The sequence below is a fragment of the Eptesicus fuscus genome, chromosome 6, assembly GCF_027574615.1.
Source record: "Eptesicus fuscus isolate TK198812 chromosome 6, DD_ASM_mEF_20220401, whole genome shotgun sequence".
NCBI classification, from domain to species: domain Eukaryota; kingdom Metazoa; phylum Chordata; class Mammalia; order Chiroptera; family Vespertilionidae; genus Eptesicus; species Eptesicus fuscus.
The window spans coordinates 87598562-87616814 of NC_072478.1; the positions used below are offsets into that span (position 1 = coordinate 87598562).

General features: G+C 52.1%; 1 protein-coding gene across 1 annotated transcript; it reads right to left on the reverse strand.

The window, feature by feature from the left end:
* Positions 1–1845: 1845 nt before the first annotated feature.
* On the reverse strand, positions 1846–8297 carry ARSI (arylsulfatase family member I). The gene is made up of 2 exons (XM_008152212.3): positions 7987–8297; positions 1846–3814 (listed from the first exon to the last, which is right to left on the reverse strand). Exons 1-2 carry the CDS (start codon positions 8295–8297, stop codon positions 2410–2412), a joined length of 1716 nt encoding a protein of 571 aa, XP_008150434.1. The 3' UTR covers positions 1846–2409.
* Positions 8298–18253: the final 9956 nt, after the last annotated feature.

The following is an 18253-nucleotide window of genomic DNA, read 5'->3' on the forward strand; positions in this document are numbered from 1 at the left end:
CTGCCTGCTGATACCAGTCAGAGGCTTGACACAGAGTCCAGACCAAGGTGCCCTGGCTGGAGGGAATACAGGGGCATGAGAGGCAAGACAGGGGGCAGAGGGAGCATGCAGATGGCTGGGCAGAGCAGAAGCCACCGCAAGCAGGCTGAGCCTCTTGTCACAATGTCCTAAGTCCTGGTCACGTCTCATCTCACACCCTCCCTCAATCTCAGGTCAGGGCCAGCTGCCACACCCCTGTCAGTCAGGCTTGGGGGCTGCTGGGCTGTGGATCAGATGGCAGGCTGAAGCTTGAGGGGGGCTTCTGGGGCTGTTGCTGGGCTCTGAGTTAGGTAGGACTCAGCCAGGTGAGCTCCCAGCTGAGCTGGAGATTAGACCGAGCCCCCTTCTCAGGAATCAGGAATGGAGCCAGCCCCCAACCCCACCCCACCTGGGCTCCCTGTGTGGGGCCACGTTGGCCAAAGGGTGGGCCTTGGTGTGTAGGAAAGAGCAGAAAGGACTTTTTATGGCTCTGCACTTGTGCAGAGAAGCAGGGCTGGAGATTGAGGCTGGCAACCTCGGGCAGAGCCAACTCAGCAGGCATGGGCAAGCCTATCACTCAACTGGCACAAGCCTAGAGCCACAGGGGAGCCAGCTCCACGTCACTCTAGAAGGGCCCAGCCCACACAGCTGGGACATGCCTCCAACAGAGCAGGGGTATCCTGGGTAATGGGCAGACTGTGGACAACGCCTCCCTGGGGTACACTGGGCCTGGGACACCATCCCAATGGGAGACTTCTTCCAAGTCTCCCTCCTGAGCAGGAAGAAGCTGGGGCTGGCTGGAATCAGAGGCCTCAGCCACTCCTGGTCCCTGTCCACCATGGCCCTGGCACCAACACCTTGGGAAAAGGGAAAGGTTTCAGTTGGGGGGCCGGGGTTGGGAGTAAGGAACCCAGGACATGAATGGTCGCCTCCGCCCTGCAGCCCCAGGACAGACCTTCACTCCTGGGTTGAGCCACCTCTGCAGTGGGGATGCAGCTCCTAAAACCCAAACCCCCTCCACTGCACCGCACCCACCGCACCCCACCCCATCCGCAAGCTGACGAGTCCTAACAGGCCTCCTTTGCCAGTGACAAAAATAACTATTTTCAAAATTCACAGCAGGGCTTTCGCCTACACACGCTGTGCCGACTGGAACCTGAAGGGAGATCTGCAGAACGCAGTGTGCGGATGAGGCACGCTGTGCAGCAAGGAGGCTCTGAAACCCCCATGCCCCTCCTCCCACCACTCAGCCTGTCCCCCAACACACACACACACACACACACACACACACACACACACACACAGGGGAACCCAGAAGAGCCAGGTAGGAAGGGCGCTTAGATCATCCACTATACACAGGGGGCACTGAGGCCCAGAGAGGGTCTGGAATTTACCTGAAGTTACACAGTGGATTTGTGCCAGGATGTGACCAGAACCCACACGTTCCACCTCCAGGCCAGCTGCCCACCTCCTCTCCCATTCACTTGGAGCTCACACCTGGATGCACGTGCACACACCCACCTGTGCTCACAAACAGCACTACAGCCCTTGCTTCTGTGTTACTGCATTTTAATCAAGTTCACGGGCTCCTCCACAACCACTAGCCGGGCCAGTCCTCTACAGCCCTGTGAGGTAGGCAGAGCCAGAGATAGCATCCCATTTGCAAGTGGGGAAATCAAAAGGACTGGGCCCAAGGTCAAAGCAGAACCCAGATGTCCTGACTGTTGGTCCTGCAGCAGCTAACAGCCGGGCCAATTCCTCTGGGTGCTGGGGACAGGAAGGAGAACTCTCTACCACAGCCACCCCCCCACACACCCAACAGTCCGGCCCCAGGCCATGTGAAGAACCAGGAGGGTCACCTCCCTGGACCCCTGCACTTGCACCCAGCACTCAGGGATCTCTTTGGAGAATGGCCAGATTGCCATGCTCGGCTGGGATCCAGGCCTGGACTTGCCTCCATGTGGCCCCTCACCCAAGCAGTACCGCAGAGGGCAGGGTTCGAGGATGAGACCTTAAATGAGCTGGGAGGTGGTGAGGTCCCAGGAACTGCACCATGGCACCGGCATCAGGTCTACACCACAGAGCCACAACATCATCAGAGCTCGTTTCACAGATGAGGAAAGTGAGGCCCAGAGAGCTTGTGCAGGTCACCCAAGGTCACAGAGTAAGTCAGTGGAGAGGCAGGACTGGGACTCGAGCAGCCCGTCTAGTTTATTCTACCCCTACGCCCAAGCCAAACTCCCTACCCTTCAACTGAGCGGCTGTATGCCCTACATTTCCCTGCAGATGGGGCTGTGACCTCAGGCCCCTCCCTGGTTGAGGAGCAGGACCAGGCTTGAGTGGAGGAAGACATTCAGGAGGACAGAGGTCCTCCCCCCTCTCCCCCCCACATCAGATCCGGTGGGACATCAGTCTGGTGTTGAGTTTACGGAAAAAGGATCGCAGCTTGCAAATCTTGCATTTTTTCTTGCGGCGCCCCCGGGAGAGGCTTCGAGACCTGGCTTCCTCCTCCTCCTCCTCTTCTTCCTCATCACTGGCCCAAGGCCCCCAAGCACCCCCATTAAAGTCAGGATGGGCCCGGGGATTCTCAGCCGGGTAGCGCACAGGGATGGCTGTGCGGTTATAGGCCACCAGGCGGGCCAGCAGGGCGCGGACCACGTCTGGCCGCTGGCCAGCGAGGTCCTCCCGTTCGTAGGGGTCAGCACTGATGTTGAAGAGCCACACAGCCTGGCGGGCGCTGGCCATCCGCTCCAGGTTCCACCAGCTGCCTGGGAAGGCGGCCAGTGTCTGCGGTGGGATCCAGTCGCCATAGCCCGGGTCTCCCGTCAGCAGCTTCCACTCGCCCACACGGATGGCAGCCTGCACAGCAGTGTTCCAGATGCCGAAGCCGCCCTCAAGGGAGCCGTGCCGGGCGTGGTTGTAGAGCGGGTCAATGTTGTGCAGGATCTCCGTGCGTGGCGAGGCCCGGCCCTCGCTGATGGCCGGCCACACGTCATAGCCATCTAGCCCATCGGCCGCAGAGACAGTGCCACCTGCCAGACCCACCAGGGTCGGGTACCAGTCGGTGATGTGCACCAGTGCCCGGCTGGTCCGTCGCTTCCGCCTGAGCAGAGGGCTATGGACGAAGCCCAGGCCCCGCACACCGCCTTCCCAGTAAGTGCCCTTACGTCCTCGCAGCGGCCAGTTGCTGCCCCCCGAGAAGGTCTGGCCGCCATTGTCACTGGAGAAGATGATGACACTGTTGTTGTAGAAACCATAGCGCTTGAGGGCCCAGGTGATATTGCGCACGGCCTCGTCCATGCAGGTCACCATGGCTGCGTATTTCCGCCGGGCCACGTTGCCCATGGTGCGGTAGCGGTACAGGTACTCACGAGGGGACTGCAGGGGCGTGTGTACTGCCTGGAAGGCCACATAGAGGAAGAGGGGCTGCCGGGGGCTGTGGCTGGCTAGGATGTGGCTGACACGCTGGGCATAGAGCATGGTGGAGTACTGGCCGCTGAGCCCCCAGGCCACACTCTCGCCCTCGTGCAGGTCAAAGCCACACACCCCAGGGCCATCGCAGTTGTCATAGGTGTAGTAGTCCACGTTGCCCGTGAGCGAGCCCAGGAAGGTGTCAAAGCCCCGGCGGGTGGGCAGGCACTCCTTCCGGTAGAAGCCCAGGTGCCACTTGCCCACCATGTGGGTAGAGTAACCTGCCTCCTGCAGCTTCTGGGGCAGTGTCACCTGGTCCAAGGGCAGGCAGTTGGGCTGCCGAGGGCGGATGATGGAGTGCTGAAGTCCCGTGTGGATCTGGTACCTGGTGAAAAGAGCAGAGGGCACAGAAGGCACAAAGTGAGCTACAAACCACTGCCCTGGCCACCCAACCCCCAATATTCACCCTGAAGTGGGCCCTGGTCCCAGCGTTACGAGCACACATAGTAATAGTAACCAGCAGGTATTATCAAATGTGCTGAGCACTTCAAATGCATTATCTCTTTGAATCATCAAAATCAACTGAAGCAGATATCATTACCATTTGAGGAGATTGAAGCTCAGAATGGTTAAGCCACTCACCCAAGATAACGCAGCTAGGGAGCTGGGGAGTTAAGCGTCAAACCCAGGTTCATCTTAACAACAAAATAATAATAGCTAACACAAGTACTCACTATGTACTCAGTATTGAACTAAGCCCCTATATGAATTATCTCACAAAATCCTAACAGCAGCCTAGGAGGTACATATCATTATTTTCCCATTTCCCAAATAAGGAAACTGAGGCTCAGTAAAATAAATCACTTACCCAGTGATTCATACAATTAGTAACTGGAGTTGGGATTTGTATCCCTGGCAGTCTTTAGAGACTTCTGAGTCCCTAAGTTCTAAGCCACTAACTTGCTATGGGGCCTAGAGAAGTCCTGCTCTCTTGGGCAAACTCCTACTCACTCTTCAAAGCCCAGCCAAAAGTCTCCCACTGTAAAGTCTCTCACCAATTTTTTCAAAAAATGAGTCACTTTTGCTTCTGAGTTCCCTCAGCATTTAGTACCCATGATCATTGTCACACTTGGCCATGAGATTCTACTCAGTGCACATGCTCTCAGGCCCAGACAGCCCAAGATTCTACTCTGTGTACATACTCAGCTTTGTATTCCTAGCACTCAGGTGGTATTTAAAAAAACACTCAGTTACTTATGGAATAACAGAATGATACTCACAGGAGTTAGAGTCAGAAGGTACCTAAGTCATCTTCTAGCTTATTCACCTTGTCTTTAAAAGGAACTAAGATCTAGAATAGGGGAAGGGCCTTCCCAAGGTCGTTCATTGGTCAGGGGCAGAGCCAGGACTTGAACATAAATACAGAGTCCAAGCACAGACCCTTTCCCAGCAAACTAGGCTGCCACTTCCCTGCTCTGTTTGCTCATGTGCAGGAGTGAGTTGGTTGACCTGGGAGATCTTTACAAATCTTTCAAGCCCTGGCCAGGCAGCTCAGTTGGTCAGAGCATCATCCTGATATGCCAAGGTTGTGGGTTTCCTCCCAAGGTCAGGCACATACAAGAATCAAACAATGAATGTGTAAATCAGTGGAACAACAAACCCATGCCTCGTTCCCTCTCTCTCCCTTCCTCCCTCTTTTAAAATCAATTTAAAAAAATCAATAAATAGCGCCGAAACCGGTTTGGCTCAGTGGATAGAGCGTCGGTCTGCGGACTGAAGGGTCCCAGGTTCGATTCCGGTCAAGGGCATGTACATTGGTTGCGGGCACGTCCCCAGTGGGGGATGCGCAGGAGGCAGCTGGTCGATGTTTCTCTCTCATCGACGTTTCTAACTCTCTATCCCTCTCCCTTCCTCTCTGTAAAAAATCAATAAAATATTTTTTTAGCCGAAACCGGTTTGGCTCAGTGGATAGAGCGTCGGCCTGCGCACTCAAGGGTCCCAGGTTCGATTCCGGTCAAGGGCATGTACCTTGGTTGCGGGCACATCCCCAGTAGGGGGTGTGCAAGAGGCGGCTGGTCGATGTTTCTCTCTCATCGATGTTTCTAACTCTCTATCCCTCTCTCTTCCTCTCTGTAAAAAATCAATAAAATATATTTTTAAAAATATATATATTTTTTAAAAAATCAATAAATAAAAACATTTCAGTTCCCAAACTAGTTCTTCTGTACCTGCCTGTAAATTCATGTGGCCCCTGGATCTGGGCCACTTACAGAGGCTAACACCCCCAGGCAAAAGCAAATGGTTGGCCTGCATTCCTCATTGCTCATTCATTCATTCAAATCCCATTCCCCCTTATGTGGTAAAGGCCCTCATGTGATCTGCTTATGGGGTCTTGCCTTTACTCAAGTCTTAAAAGTCCAGAGTAAATAAGAACCTGGAACTTCACAGGAGTATTAGAAGCCCACACCTCTCCCCACTTCCCTGGGGTATCCAAACTAAGTCAAGACCTGCATAACTGACACCTTTAACCTAGGTACCTGAGGGGGGGTGTGGGGAGGGGTCTGTTTTGGTTTCCTTGTCTTATAGCTGTTATTATTAGCTATCATTAGCTACTACTGCCATTTTTTTTATTTTTTATTTTAAAGAGAAAGGAAGAGGGAGAGAAAGAGAGAGAAACATTGATGTGAGAGAGAAACACCGATCAGCTGCCTCCAGTACGCACCTCAACTGGGGATCAAACCTGTGACCTTTCTGTTTATGGGATGGCGCTCCAACCCACCAAGCCACACCAGCCAGGCCTACTGCCATTTTTACTACATACCACATACATTATTTCACTTAATCCTCAAAAAATCCTACAGGAAAGACTATTATGACCCCTCAGGGTGTTAGACCTTCATTCTACAAATAATAAAACTGAAGCTCCCAAAAGTGCAGCCAGAGGCCCAGACAGCTGGCAGTGGAGCTGAGCTTTGAACCCAGTGTATGCACGTCATGCTCGGAATTTCCCGGTGATTCGGCCTCTGCAGACCTCGGTGGAGCTAATGAACGATGAGAGTGGATTAGAGGCCAAGCCTCTCTTTCTGGGGGCTGAGCACCATGGAGCACTGTTGTATAAAGTGGGTGGGCCGGCTCAGAGTCCCTGAAGCCCGTGTGCAAGTGAGTAACATGAGAAACCTTGGCTCTCTCCAGCTTCACCAAACACGACTGGACTTATTAACAAACACTAATGAGAGTCGTCAGCATCAGTGAGATGGAGCCAGCTGCAAGGGGCGGAGGGCGCTGCCCAGCCACGCTCAGCTAACTTCACCGATCAGGGGGCTGGAACACTGCCCTGCTGGCTGCTCATTCCCCTGCTTACACCAAACGTCACCTCTTGGGACAGAAATGCTAACTTGTGCACAACTCCCGAGAACACAGATTCCTCCTCCCTCTCCTGGAGGTTAGTCACCATTTGGTCTTCACCACCACTGCCACACGCACCACATGCTGGGTTCTCTCTCTCTCTGTTTTTGGGTGGAAATGCTGAGTGCCAGGGAAAAAAGGCAGCTATTGGACCCAGCTCCAGGACCCCTGTCAAGTACCTGGCCTCTCAGCCCCCTCTCATACAGACCCCGAAGTCCGTACGGGCGTGAATGAGTTGAGTCTTGCCTGACTCCACGCCTCAATTTCCCCCATCCAGGAATCAGGGAGGTTACTGCTCTGGTTCCCGAGTTCACGCTAGTGGCTTTTGGGTGGAACTTGGGAGAAAGCAGGCCTTGGACCCCATCCAGGGAGGATTAGCTTCAGCCTTGCCAAAGGATTTTCTCTTAAGTGGCCTAAGTTTGCTCTCCACACCCCCACGTCCTGTTCCCCTGCTCTTACTCCTGTAGTCCTGCTACCTTGCCTGTGGACAACTCCTTACAAGCACGTCTCCTTGGGACCCCCAGCCAATGTGGGAGGCTTTTGCATATGAAAAAACAGATGCTCTGAGAAATGAAGTCACTAGCCTAAGGCTACTTAGGTCCTGGCATTGTGTGTGTGTCTTTCACCTCCACCTATCAAATCTTTGGTGTCTTCCCAGTATCGTCATCAGTTTGGGGGTTCGAATCCCTCCAGTGACACAGAGGCTGCCATGCATTGACAGCCAAGCAGGTTACACGAAATCCATTCCATCCTTACCACTGTTTCTCAAGATAAAAACTGTTCTTCACCCCATTTTATGGACAAGAAAACTGAGGCTTAGAGATATTAAGTAACTTGTTCAAGGCCTCAGGGCATGTAAACAGAAGCGCCATTCATACCTAAGTGTCCCCTTCACAGGGTGTGGCGTATGAGTGTCCTAGAACACCAGAGGGAGAAGACCTCAAAGATGAGTCAACCCCTTCAGTGTACAGGCAGGGAAACTGAGGCTCGGAGAAGGCAAAGGATTTACTAATGATCACACAGCTAGTTGGAGACAGAATTGGCCAGGAGTCCTGGTTTCTCGGGTCCCAGAGGGCCGATTGTAAATGCTGGGGAAATCTACGACTGGGTTTATTTGGGACTTGGACGGCCGGTGGCCTGGGCCATGCCTACCTGCCCGTGAGAAGTTGGCTCCGCGAAGGCGTGCAGATGGGCTGGATATAATAATTCTCCAACTTGACACCCTCGGCGGCCAGACGGTCCAGTGTAGGGGTTTCAATATCTGAGCCATGGTAGCCCACGTCGTGGTAGCCCTGGTCGTCGGTAAGGATGAAGATAATGTGGGGAGGCTGGGGTGGAGCGACGGAGGGCTGCTCGCTAGCCTCAGTGGGGCCGTCAGCCACCAGACTCGGCTTGGCCCAGTCCCAGGACAGGTAGCCGAAGCTGAGCAGGCTGACCAGCGAGAAGCCGGTAAGGGCGTGCATCGCCAGGCCGGCCCGTGCGTCCCGGCGCGCAGGGCTCCCCAGGCCTCACCGCCAAGCGCGCCCAGGGCGCACGGCCCGCACGCCTGCCCGCCGGCCGCAGGCCGCCGGCCCGGACGATGAGAGAGCGCTTAGCGCCCCAGGGGGCGGCCCAGCGAATGGTCTGGAACTGGAGACCGGACGGCGAGGCCGGACCTGCGCGGCCGCAGCCGGGCACTCTGGGGAGGTCAGACCCGCGCCCAGCTGTCTCCTGCCGTCCTCTCGCCCGCCCTGTGCCGCCCTCGTTCCCTCTCCCCCAGCTCAGCCAGGCCAGCCGGAGACGCGGCGTGGGGACTTCCAAAATGTGCTCTCCACCATCCTCGGACTCTCCTCTCCTTCTAGCCCTCTATTTCTCCCGCCTCCTAATTTCTCTCGCCTCTGCTTTCCCTTTCTCCTCCCCCCGACCCTCCAGCCCCAGGCCCGGCCTCTCGCCCCGCCCGGAGTCTTGAGAACTGTTGGCCTCCCCGCAGGAAGGTGGGCAGGACCCCAGCGGGGAAGGGGAGGGAGGCACGGGTAGGGCGGGTCTGGGGTTGACACCGCCAGAGAGAATGAGAAAAAGTTGTAACATCTGCCGGCGGAGCCCCAGGTGGAGGGGCGGACGCGGGGAGGCGGCTCCGCCCCCGGGCGGGAAGCCCGGCCCGCTCGGCCCTCTAGCTTCAGCGCCCGCCCTGGCCCCGGGGCTGGGGAAAGGAGGGAGGGGGCTTCTTGGAATTCGATGGAACCGCTCCGGAATGGCCCGGTCTGACATTCCTCGATTATGGAGTCTTAGCATCTCTGAATGCCAGCCCTAGAAGGACGCGCCTAATTTTCTGTTCCAACCGTGTCATCTACAGTGAGAGAAACTGAGGCCCTTGCGATGGGTGGAAACTTCTAAGTCACAAACAAGTTAGTGGCTTCTTCCCTGGGGCTCACAGTGGCTGTTTGAGTGGCAGTAGAGAGAGCAGTGGAAAACAGGAGATGACTTTGGCAAGCTCCAGGGGCTGGAAATCAGGAAACTAGGTTCTGGCCTTGCCAGCTTCCCTCTCCTCAACCCCTCCCCCTCCTCATTCTGCAACTCACAACTGGAATCTTAGAATGCCGGCGCTAGAATCCGGAGGGCAGGGGTTGTTGTATACATCTTGTACCCACAGGATCTAGACGCTCCATCAGTATATGTAACATGCATGAATGAATGGATGAACGGGCCTCAAGGGTCATCCATGCCAACTCCCACCCAAGAAAATCTCCACTGCATGGAGAGCAGGGGGCCCACTGATTTGCCAAGGAAGGCAGTGGAAGAATGTGGATCAGAGCGTGTGGGTCTTCTGATTTTTTCTTTTTTAAGAAAACCCAAATGTAGTCTATTATGAGAAATATTCCAGGTGTTACATGCTAGCACCTAATTTAAAGCAAAATTTAAACGCCACGCAGGCCAAATCAAACCTATCTGAGGACTACTTTAGGCCATTGGGCGCCCGATTGCAACTTTTTTATTGTCCAAATTTTTACTCGACTACATTTTTAAATGAGAGAACTGAATTACACAAAACCAGTTAGGTTTCTTTACTCCCGGGACTTCAAATGTTTAATATGCTAATCTCCAGGAGGGAGGTTGGTGAAGCTGTATTTCTCAATTTCATGTGACCGAGGACCCCCTTGTTCACAGAGCCTCTCAAAGAGCCAGTGTTTTGTGAACTTTGGGAAACAAAGACTGTCCAGGTGTGTGTCTTCTCTTGTAGCGCCTTCCCCCTGACAGAGTTCTGTCGAGATCCCTCCCACTTCCTTAAAACCACGGTGTGTGGGGAAAGACAGCATTCCTCCAACATGGTGGATCTGCATTTGGAAATGAGGGCTGCGTGGGGCCGCTGCTCCTGTTTGCTCAAAGGCCCATTTTTAGGGTGACCAGATTTACCAAAAGGGAAAGCTGCGCCTGTTCTGGCACAAGAAATGTTGAGGACAGACAGGGAAAATGCAGCCTCCTGAGGAGAAGGCTGCTAAAACGGGGCTTTGGCAGAGGCAATCCTGGAGGTCAAAGTGGGACAAGTCACAGGGGGGTCAGATGGACTTGGGTTTTGCATTCTTTGCATTGTCCCAGACCTTGGTCAGGAGGAACTGGAGAAATGGCACAAGGATAAATGGCAAGGGTGAGGGGGTGAGGACTCAGCCTCAAAGAAAAGCGGTCTAGGAGGCTCACAGGCTACAGATCTCTGTGAGGCTGTCACAAGGACAAGACAAGGCAGGACAAGCAGAATTTCTGAGAGTTCATGACCGTGGCCTCTGACATCAGACTGCGTGAGTTCACATTTTGCCGCTTAATTCGGGTCAGGCCTTGGGCAAATTATTTTACTTCCATCAGCCTCAGTTTCTCCATCTGTAAAATGGGATGATAATATTAATGAGATACAGTACAGTGCTCAGTAAAGTGGCCGGCGCAGAGTAAGCACTCAGTGAATGTGAGTGGTTTTCATGGTTGTCCTCCGGGATTCTGAGAGAAAAAACTTAAGTCTTGTGAGTGAAAGGAACTGGAAAACAGATTTCAGGCCAATTTAGGGAATTACTTTTGTAAGTAATCTGGCAGCTTGCTTAATAAAAGGATGACAGTGATGGATGAATCACCGTGTGGAGACGAGTGGGTGGAGCTCTTGGGCCTAACTCTTGTTCCCTAAGAGTCACATTTCTTTTAAGAGCCCCTCAGTAATCACCCAAACCCACAGTAGCCTCCGAGGACGCCATCCCCCCTCTAATGTTCTAGAGGGATAAATACTGAACCTCAGTTCTTCTTTTAGTGCCATTACACAATGGGACCAGGCTGGAACGTTTAAACCAGACATTTTCAAAGGCTCAGAGTTGACAAGGGGGAAATAACTGCAAAGGGTAATGTGAATTCAGGTCATATCTCTTTCAAGGTGTGACTCACTCATCTTCCCTTTGTGTCCTCTACAGGATGCCTGCCTGCCTCCTTTTCTGGGTCAATGACCACCAGCCCTACTTCCACGTAGGTAGACTCTCAACAACTCCAAGGTGTATCAGTGTCAGGCCCAAGAGGTAAGTCTCAGAGAAACAGAAGCTAGCCTTTGCAGTTTCTATCTCGGGGCCTACCAGCTTCCAAGATGATCAACAGCAGGAATATCTACCCCATGCAGGTAAGATCTGCCCATCCCTTCACTTGGGTGAGCGCTCACCCCATAGCCCCCAAAGGACAGCTGCGTTAAAACTCTGGGAGAAGCCTCACATCTGCACACGAAATGCAGCCCAGATGTGGGAGGGCTGCAGTGTGGTTACTTCCTGACAGAAATTTCCATTGATGAAATCAGGCTCCAAAAAGCACTGAGCTCCTCCTTACTGGTATTATGCAAGAAGGGGATAAAGTGCCCATCTGTCCAGGAAGTAACAGGAAAGATTCCCGAACTAAAAAGGGGAGCAAAACTCAAGGACTTTAAAAGTTCTTTCCAACTTGAAAATGTTAGGATTCTAATTATTTATCCTCAGAAAGCTTTTTAGGGCACAGAGATATAAAAGTGAAAAACTGGGTGCGTCTGTTTTGTGGCTTCGTCTTTCATTGCTAGGCATGGCATGTGTGTTAGTGTGTGTGTGTGTGTGTGTGTGTGTGTGTGTAGTTGTGTGTGTGTGTGTGTGTGTGTGTGTGTGTAGGTATGTTGGACCACCTTTAAACTGAAATTATTTCAGTGCAGATATTATTTCCTTCTGACTTCACTGACCTTGGCAAAGACCTTATGTCCAGATTATGCATGCTGCCACCCTCTGGAGGTCCATTTGTCTTAGGCTGGACCAAATCAAGGACCTGAAAGAAGATATAGAAGGCCTCTGAGCAGTCAAAAATGTCAGAGCTCAGTCCCTTCACTCAGAGGAGAGCTCCTCAGGCTTCCTCCACTCCACGCCCATGGACTCTTACTTTGTGCACAGTTCTTATGAGGCCTATGATTTCATTTCCTAGCCCAAGAATATTGGAAGCAGCTCAGAAAAAAATATATAAGGGGGGCTTGAGGAATCTGTCGGTTTTATACTAATACAGTTTCAAAGTGAAACATTAGGGAGAAACAAAAGAATAAACATAAAAATCAGACTGACGAATGTCAAAAGGCTGGGAGTTGGGGGGCATTTATACAGGAGAAAAGAGCCCTATCTACCTGAACAGACCCAAGGGCATCCCCAAATCCCGCCCCAGCACAGAAGTGAATGATGGGTTGCCCTCCAGAGTTTAAATTTAGTTCAGGATCCTCTCTCTCTAAGGAAGACGGGGAGGGCATGGGCTATTTCTTTAAGTTTTCCATCCAAAAGTGGTTACTATGACAAACTCATGGTATAAGCTCAGCTTCCGTTCTAGAGCATCCTCCCTGAAGATGCAGGCTTAGGAGGCAGCCACATCTACAGTGGGTTCCATGGTGACGAGGATGCTGGAGGTCAGGCTCAGAAACCCAGCAGCATGCTCCTCCCCAGTGGCAGGCCTGGCTCGTCTACCTCCTGCCTCCTGTTCGCAGCCCTCAGATGCCAGCACGATGTTCCCTGCACTTCAAGCCCCAAAGCCTCTGTATCTGGAAAGGGCGAGTGGCCCTTGGGTAGGAAGTAACTGAATAGAGCACAGAATTCCAGCTCCGGTGCCCTTCCCGACAGTTAGGCCATATCCTCCTAATGAGCAGCTTCTCTCTCTGAAAAAGACCTCCACAGGGGAAATTCCACAGGTTCCCTAGGACACCTAGTCTAGTGACCGCTGGTTCTCACTTTAGCTCCCATGCTCTCGACTAAGGCATCATTAATTAGAATTGTTTATGATCCATGGGAAGGTTGGGGGTGTTTAAGAAAGCCATGCTGGCTATATTATGGAGAATGTATTGCAAAGGCCCCCATTAAGGGTCCATGTAGGAAGGCCAGGTGGAGACACGCCTGCCCAGATGAGCTGTTCTCCCCAGTGGGCAAGCTGCAGGGCATCTGAGGCCCAGTTCTTCCTGGATATTACTTGGGAAAAATGGTTCTTAGAGGAAAAGTGTTTTCTTTGATGCGGGGGCACCCCCGTTAACATTTCCGGGAGAGACGCACATGCCCCCTGACCCTTGCTTCTGGTCCTCTCTGTGGTCTCATTGAGTGTCCCTGGGTGTCAAAATCCCCATATCAGACATTGGAGCCAGGAGTGGCAAGAGCCCAGGCACCCGCAGCCCCTTGCCTTTAACCCTTCACGGGGCCCCGGCCGGAGCATTTCAATGGCTCCTTTCTCTGGCGCTCAATGAAACATTCTTCCAAGTAGATTATTGAAAGCAGAGCTCTGAGTACACAATGGGTGCTCTGTGCTCACAGCCGCTGCCCAATCTGTTTGCCCAGCCTGACTGCGGCCTCGCCTCTCCGCACACTCCCCACCCTCCACCCACCCGACCCCGGCCCCACGCCCCATCTCGAGGCCAGCTCAAAGGGAGGCCGTCTGAAAGGACTTGTTCTCCGTCTTCTCAGAAGTTCCCGCCGTGGCTCTGCCAGCCTTGGAAGGAATTAGCCTAATGGGACCCAGGTCTGCCTCCAGCCCATCCATCCGGGGCTCTGCCCACTTTAATGTCTAGAGGCTTCCTTCCTTGCTGGTCGGCTGGCATTTCTCTCTCTCTCATACACACATGCACGCACGAACACACACACATGGAGTGGGGGTGCTGAGATCAAGGTAAATGGAGGGGCTCCTAAAAGTGAGAATGACAGGCTGCCCACCAGCACCCCCTCCTTCCAGATTCAGAGAAGGCGAAAGTGGTTCCTTCCAGATTCAGAGAAGGCAAAAGAGTGTCCTGGTCAAATGTGAGATGCCAGGAGCCAGACTGCCTGTGTTCCAAGCCAGCTCCGCCGTTTGCTAGCTGTGTAACTTAGCTACCTGAGTTAGCCTCTCAGTACCCTCTCTGTAAAATGGGAATAATAACAGTACCTGCCTCATGAGGTTGTTGTGAGGATTACAACAGACAAGGCATGTAAAGCTTCTAGCTCAGTGCCTGGTGCATAATAGGCTCTCAAGAAATTATCACTATTGTTATTGTTCTATATTTAGATTCTATTGTCATTGCCCTCGGAGTCTGTTCCTGCAAATATATAGCTTCCTCGGGAACAAAAGTCTGTATTCCCCTCATCAAGTCAGTCCTCTCCTCCAAAATCTCCGGTGGCTACTAACTGCCTGCAGTAGCAAGCTCAAGCATCTTGGCTTGGCATTCAGAGATAGAACTTTAACTTCCTTCTTTATAACTAGAGGCCCAGCGCACGATTAAATCGTGCATGTGTAGGGTCCCCTAGGCCTAGCCTGCCACCAGGGCCATGTCCGCCACCCTGCGACACCTCGCACGCTGTGGGCACCCTGCCCCACCCGCTGTGAGAGCCTCTGCTCGTTTGGTAGTGACGCCATAATGGCGTCACGACCACAGGCCTTTTATGATATAGATAGCCATTGGCTATATGGAATATAAATGGTCCCATCACTACTATTACTGTTGTTACTGTCTTCTACTGTATTTGGAGAAACTGTCTAGTAGCACAGCTATAAAGAGACCCTGCCTAGGTACAAAACCCTGAATCAATACCGAATTGAAATTTGAAAGTAATAATAAGAATATAATAGCTTGTATTGGTTGAACATCCACTACGTGTTAGGCACCCTGCAAGACTCTGCTTAATTCTCACACAATCCAGTGGCGTGGGTAAAATTATTATCCCTACCTGAATCTTACAGATGGAGAAACCAAGAAGCCAAGAAAGGGTAAGTAATTTGCCCAAAGTCACACAGCTAGAAAGTGTCCGAGATGGATTTGAACCCAGGTCTGAAATCTAATGCCCATTGTATTAGATACCCAACCTTTCATTCTCCTGTTAGAGACAGCCAGCCTGTCAGGGGCTCTTCACTTACAGCTTCCCCTCGGCACTTGAGTGGTTAGATACCAACTCTGTTCCCAGTGCATTGGAATAGCCTGGAAGCCCCCAGGGGCCCCGGGAGGTCTGAGTGGGCCTAGAAACGACACAGATACATGGTTTGGGAGGCTCCCTTCCTCTCTGACATCCAGTGACTTTTATATATTTTTTAATTGATTTTTTACAGAGAGGAAGGGAGAGGGAGAGTTAGAAACATTGATGAGAGAGAAACATCAATCAGCTGCCTCTTGCACACCCCCTACTGGGGATGTGCCCGCAACCAAGGTACATGCCCTTGACCGGAATTGAACCTGGGACCCTTGAGTCCACAGGCTGATGCTCTATCCACTGAGCCAAACCAGTCAGGGCCATCCAGTGACTTTTGCATTGCTCCACCCCTCGAGACCCAAGTTGGAATGGAGCCACCTTGCAAGCCTGCTCTCAGGCCTGTTCCCTGCCCTTCACTTTCCCTCCCTGAGCCCCCCAGTGCTTCCTTCTAGTAGCTTCTGTATGTCTCAGAGCCCTGCAAGGCAGAGGCTTCCCCTAGCTGTCTATCTTCTCAGACCCAGAGGTCACCTGTCAGTTCAGCCTCCCTGCGAAACAAGAGTCAGCCTCCCAGAGCAGCAATCCTGCTGGGCTTTTTTTGTAAGGGATATAGCACAACCCTCCACCCCCTTCCCCACTGTTCCTGGCCTTGACTAGACAGCTTGAAGCCAGGGAGACTCACTAATGACAGGGACTGAGGCGTGCTTCTGTTCCCATGGTAACTGCTGTGCTCCACTTAGTCGACCACTTTTTGAAGCTTTTGCTGGTGTGAAAGTTGTTTTGCATAGAAGTGCTTAACTCTTATCCAGGAACTCTACTCTGGGTCTTTAGATCCTTCCAGGTTCCTTATAAAGTTGATTTTCTCTTTCCTCCCTTTGTGGAATTCCTTTCATCTTTAAAGCTCAGCTCAAATCCCACCTCTTCTAAGAGACCTTTTCCAGACCCCTCTCCCCCTCCCCCTCCCCTCATGGAGTCAATCTCTTGCTCCCCACACTCCCTTGGGGAGTGTTTATGGCTCTATTAGATCACAGCCTGCCTGTTTCACAGTTATTTATGTGTCTCCTTCTGAGCCCCTGGTGAGTGATCAGCCCATAGTAGGTGCTAAACAAACATTTATTTGAATTTCCCGTTCAGAGTTTTTTTTTTTTTTTTAAACAACTATTATGAACAGTACAGGCCATTACTAATAATCCCTTATGCTTGTAAAATTATTTACAGTTTATATATAGCTTCATGCTTGAGGGCACTGCTTTAAACCCCAGCTCCACCCTTGTTAGCTGTGTGACAGTGTACAAGCCTTGTAACCGCTCATAACCTGCTTCTCATCAGTAATGGATTGTTGTAAATATAAAAATAAACGTGTAAAGAGTTTGCTTAGCTCAGGGCCAAATGCCTAGTGATGCCTCGACAAATGTTAGCTATTATTATGAGTCATGGCCTCGTTTGGACCTCACAAAAGCTCTAGGATGTGAAGAAGGGCAGAGCTTTTGTTCGTGTCATCATCATCGATGACATATGAAGAGATGAAGCTCGGGGACCCAAAGGTTTGCCGAAGTGTTCAGACTTGAGTCGAATGCTGTGGTGGGTCTGCCAGGAGCAGGCTTGGATATTCGAGCGTCACGTGTCCCCGGACACCATGATTCGTTCGGGGATGGGCAAGTGACCCAAATCTGTCCAATGAGACTCAATTCTGAGATTTCGTTGGAATTTTTGAGGGCAAAATTGCCTCTTTTCTGCTGCATTCTAAGCCTGGACCTGCCTGGGGCTCACTCTCACAGAGAGGAAAAGCAAAGCACAAAGGTGGAGACAGTTTCATAATATTAGTTGAACACATGAATCCTAGAGCTAGAACTACCCCTGGACTTTAGTGATATGAACTGATAATAGTCTCCTTCTCTTGCCAATTTGCATTGGTGTCTAACACTCGCAATTAAGCAAGTACCAACTATTACAAGTATGCTGTCTCCTCCATACAGAAGTCAAGGATCTCTTTGTTCCAGTCATTCACTCAGCAAACGCTTCTTGAGCACCTACTATGTGACTTTCACTCACCTGGACTGAGACTAGGGGGGTGGGAAAGACAAACTTGTCTGGCCCTTCTGGAGTTGACAGTCCATTGTCATTCCCCTTGACATGAAGGGACTGAGGCTCAGACAGGGGAATGTCCTTCCATGATTTAGAATGTCCTTCCATTGCCACGGTCTTCACTGAGGCTGGGCAGGAGTTGAGGCCGGCAGCTGGGACTGGTTGGTCACTGGCAGGGAAGAAGGCTTGAGACATTCATGAGTATCTGCTCATCCCAGGTCAAAGCAGGAAGGTTCTAGGCCAAGGTCAGAGGTTGGACCTGAAGGCTGAGGCTCTAGTCCTCCAGGTCCAGGACTCCGGGCAAGGGAAGGTTCCTGGGAGCAGCATGGTTCCAAGGTCTGAGTTCAGGGATTTGACTCCCATGCTCCTGGCTTCATGGATAACCCTTCCTTTGGGGCTGGAATTCTGATTGTTAAAGGCTCTGCAGCCTCGAGAGTATCCTGGGAGGAGGCTTCTTCTCGCAGGAGCTTTCACTACATTTCTCAAAGGGAAAGGCCCCGCTTTCCAGCCTCGCTGAGGCTAGTTCTTCTCCTTTATCCAGTGACTCGCCCCTGGGAAAGCACAGGCTCTCTGGGGCGAGCCCCTCGGGGAGGCTGTGATGTCTAGAAGTTGGATTTGCACTCGGCTTGCATGTCTGTCTCTGCCTCATCCATATCTAGCACAGCATCTGATATGTAGGAGATGGATTAGTGTCGGGCACCATCCCAAGGCAGACTGACCATGAAACTAGTACAGCTTAAGCTTCAGGTCCTCTCCCTGGCACGGGCCCCTCTCTCAATCCCAGGAGAGGCCCCAACAGTATGTTCACATGGTCACGCGCTTCTGTGAAATTTGCACAAGTCATTTTAATTAAAAGCAGTTGAGATCACTGACTCTTCCCACTCTGACCTTCTTTCTCACTGTCATATTTTCCTCGTGTCAGCTGGCTT

What these genes read in the sequence shown, in the direction of transcription:
- ARSI (XM_008152212.3), bottom strand. Translation starts at nt 8,297, where the DNA reads ATGCACGCCCTTACCGGCTTCTCGCTGGTCAGCCTGCTCAGCTTCGGC. An exon ending in AGCCAACTTCTCACGGGCAG is followed by an intron (nt 3,815 to 7,986) that starts GTAGGCATGGCC and finishes TCTTTTCACCAG; the next exon opens with GTACCAGATCCACACGGGAC.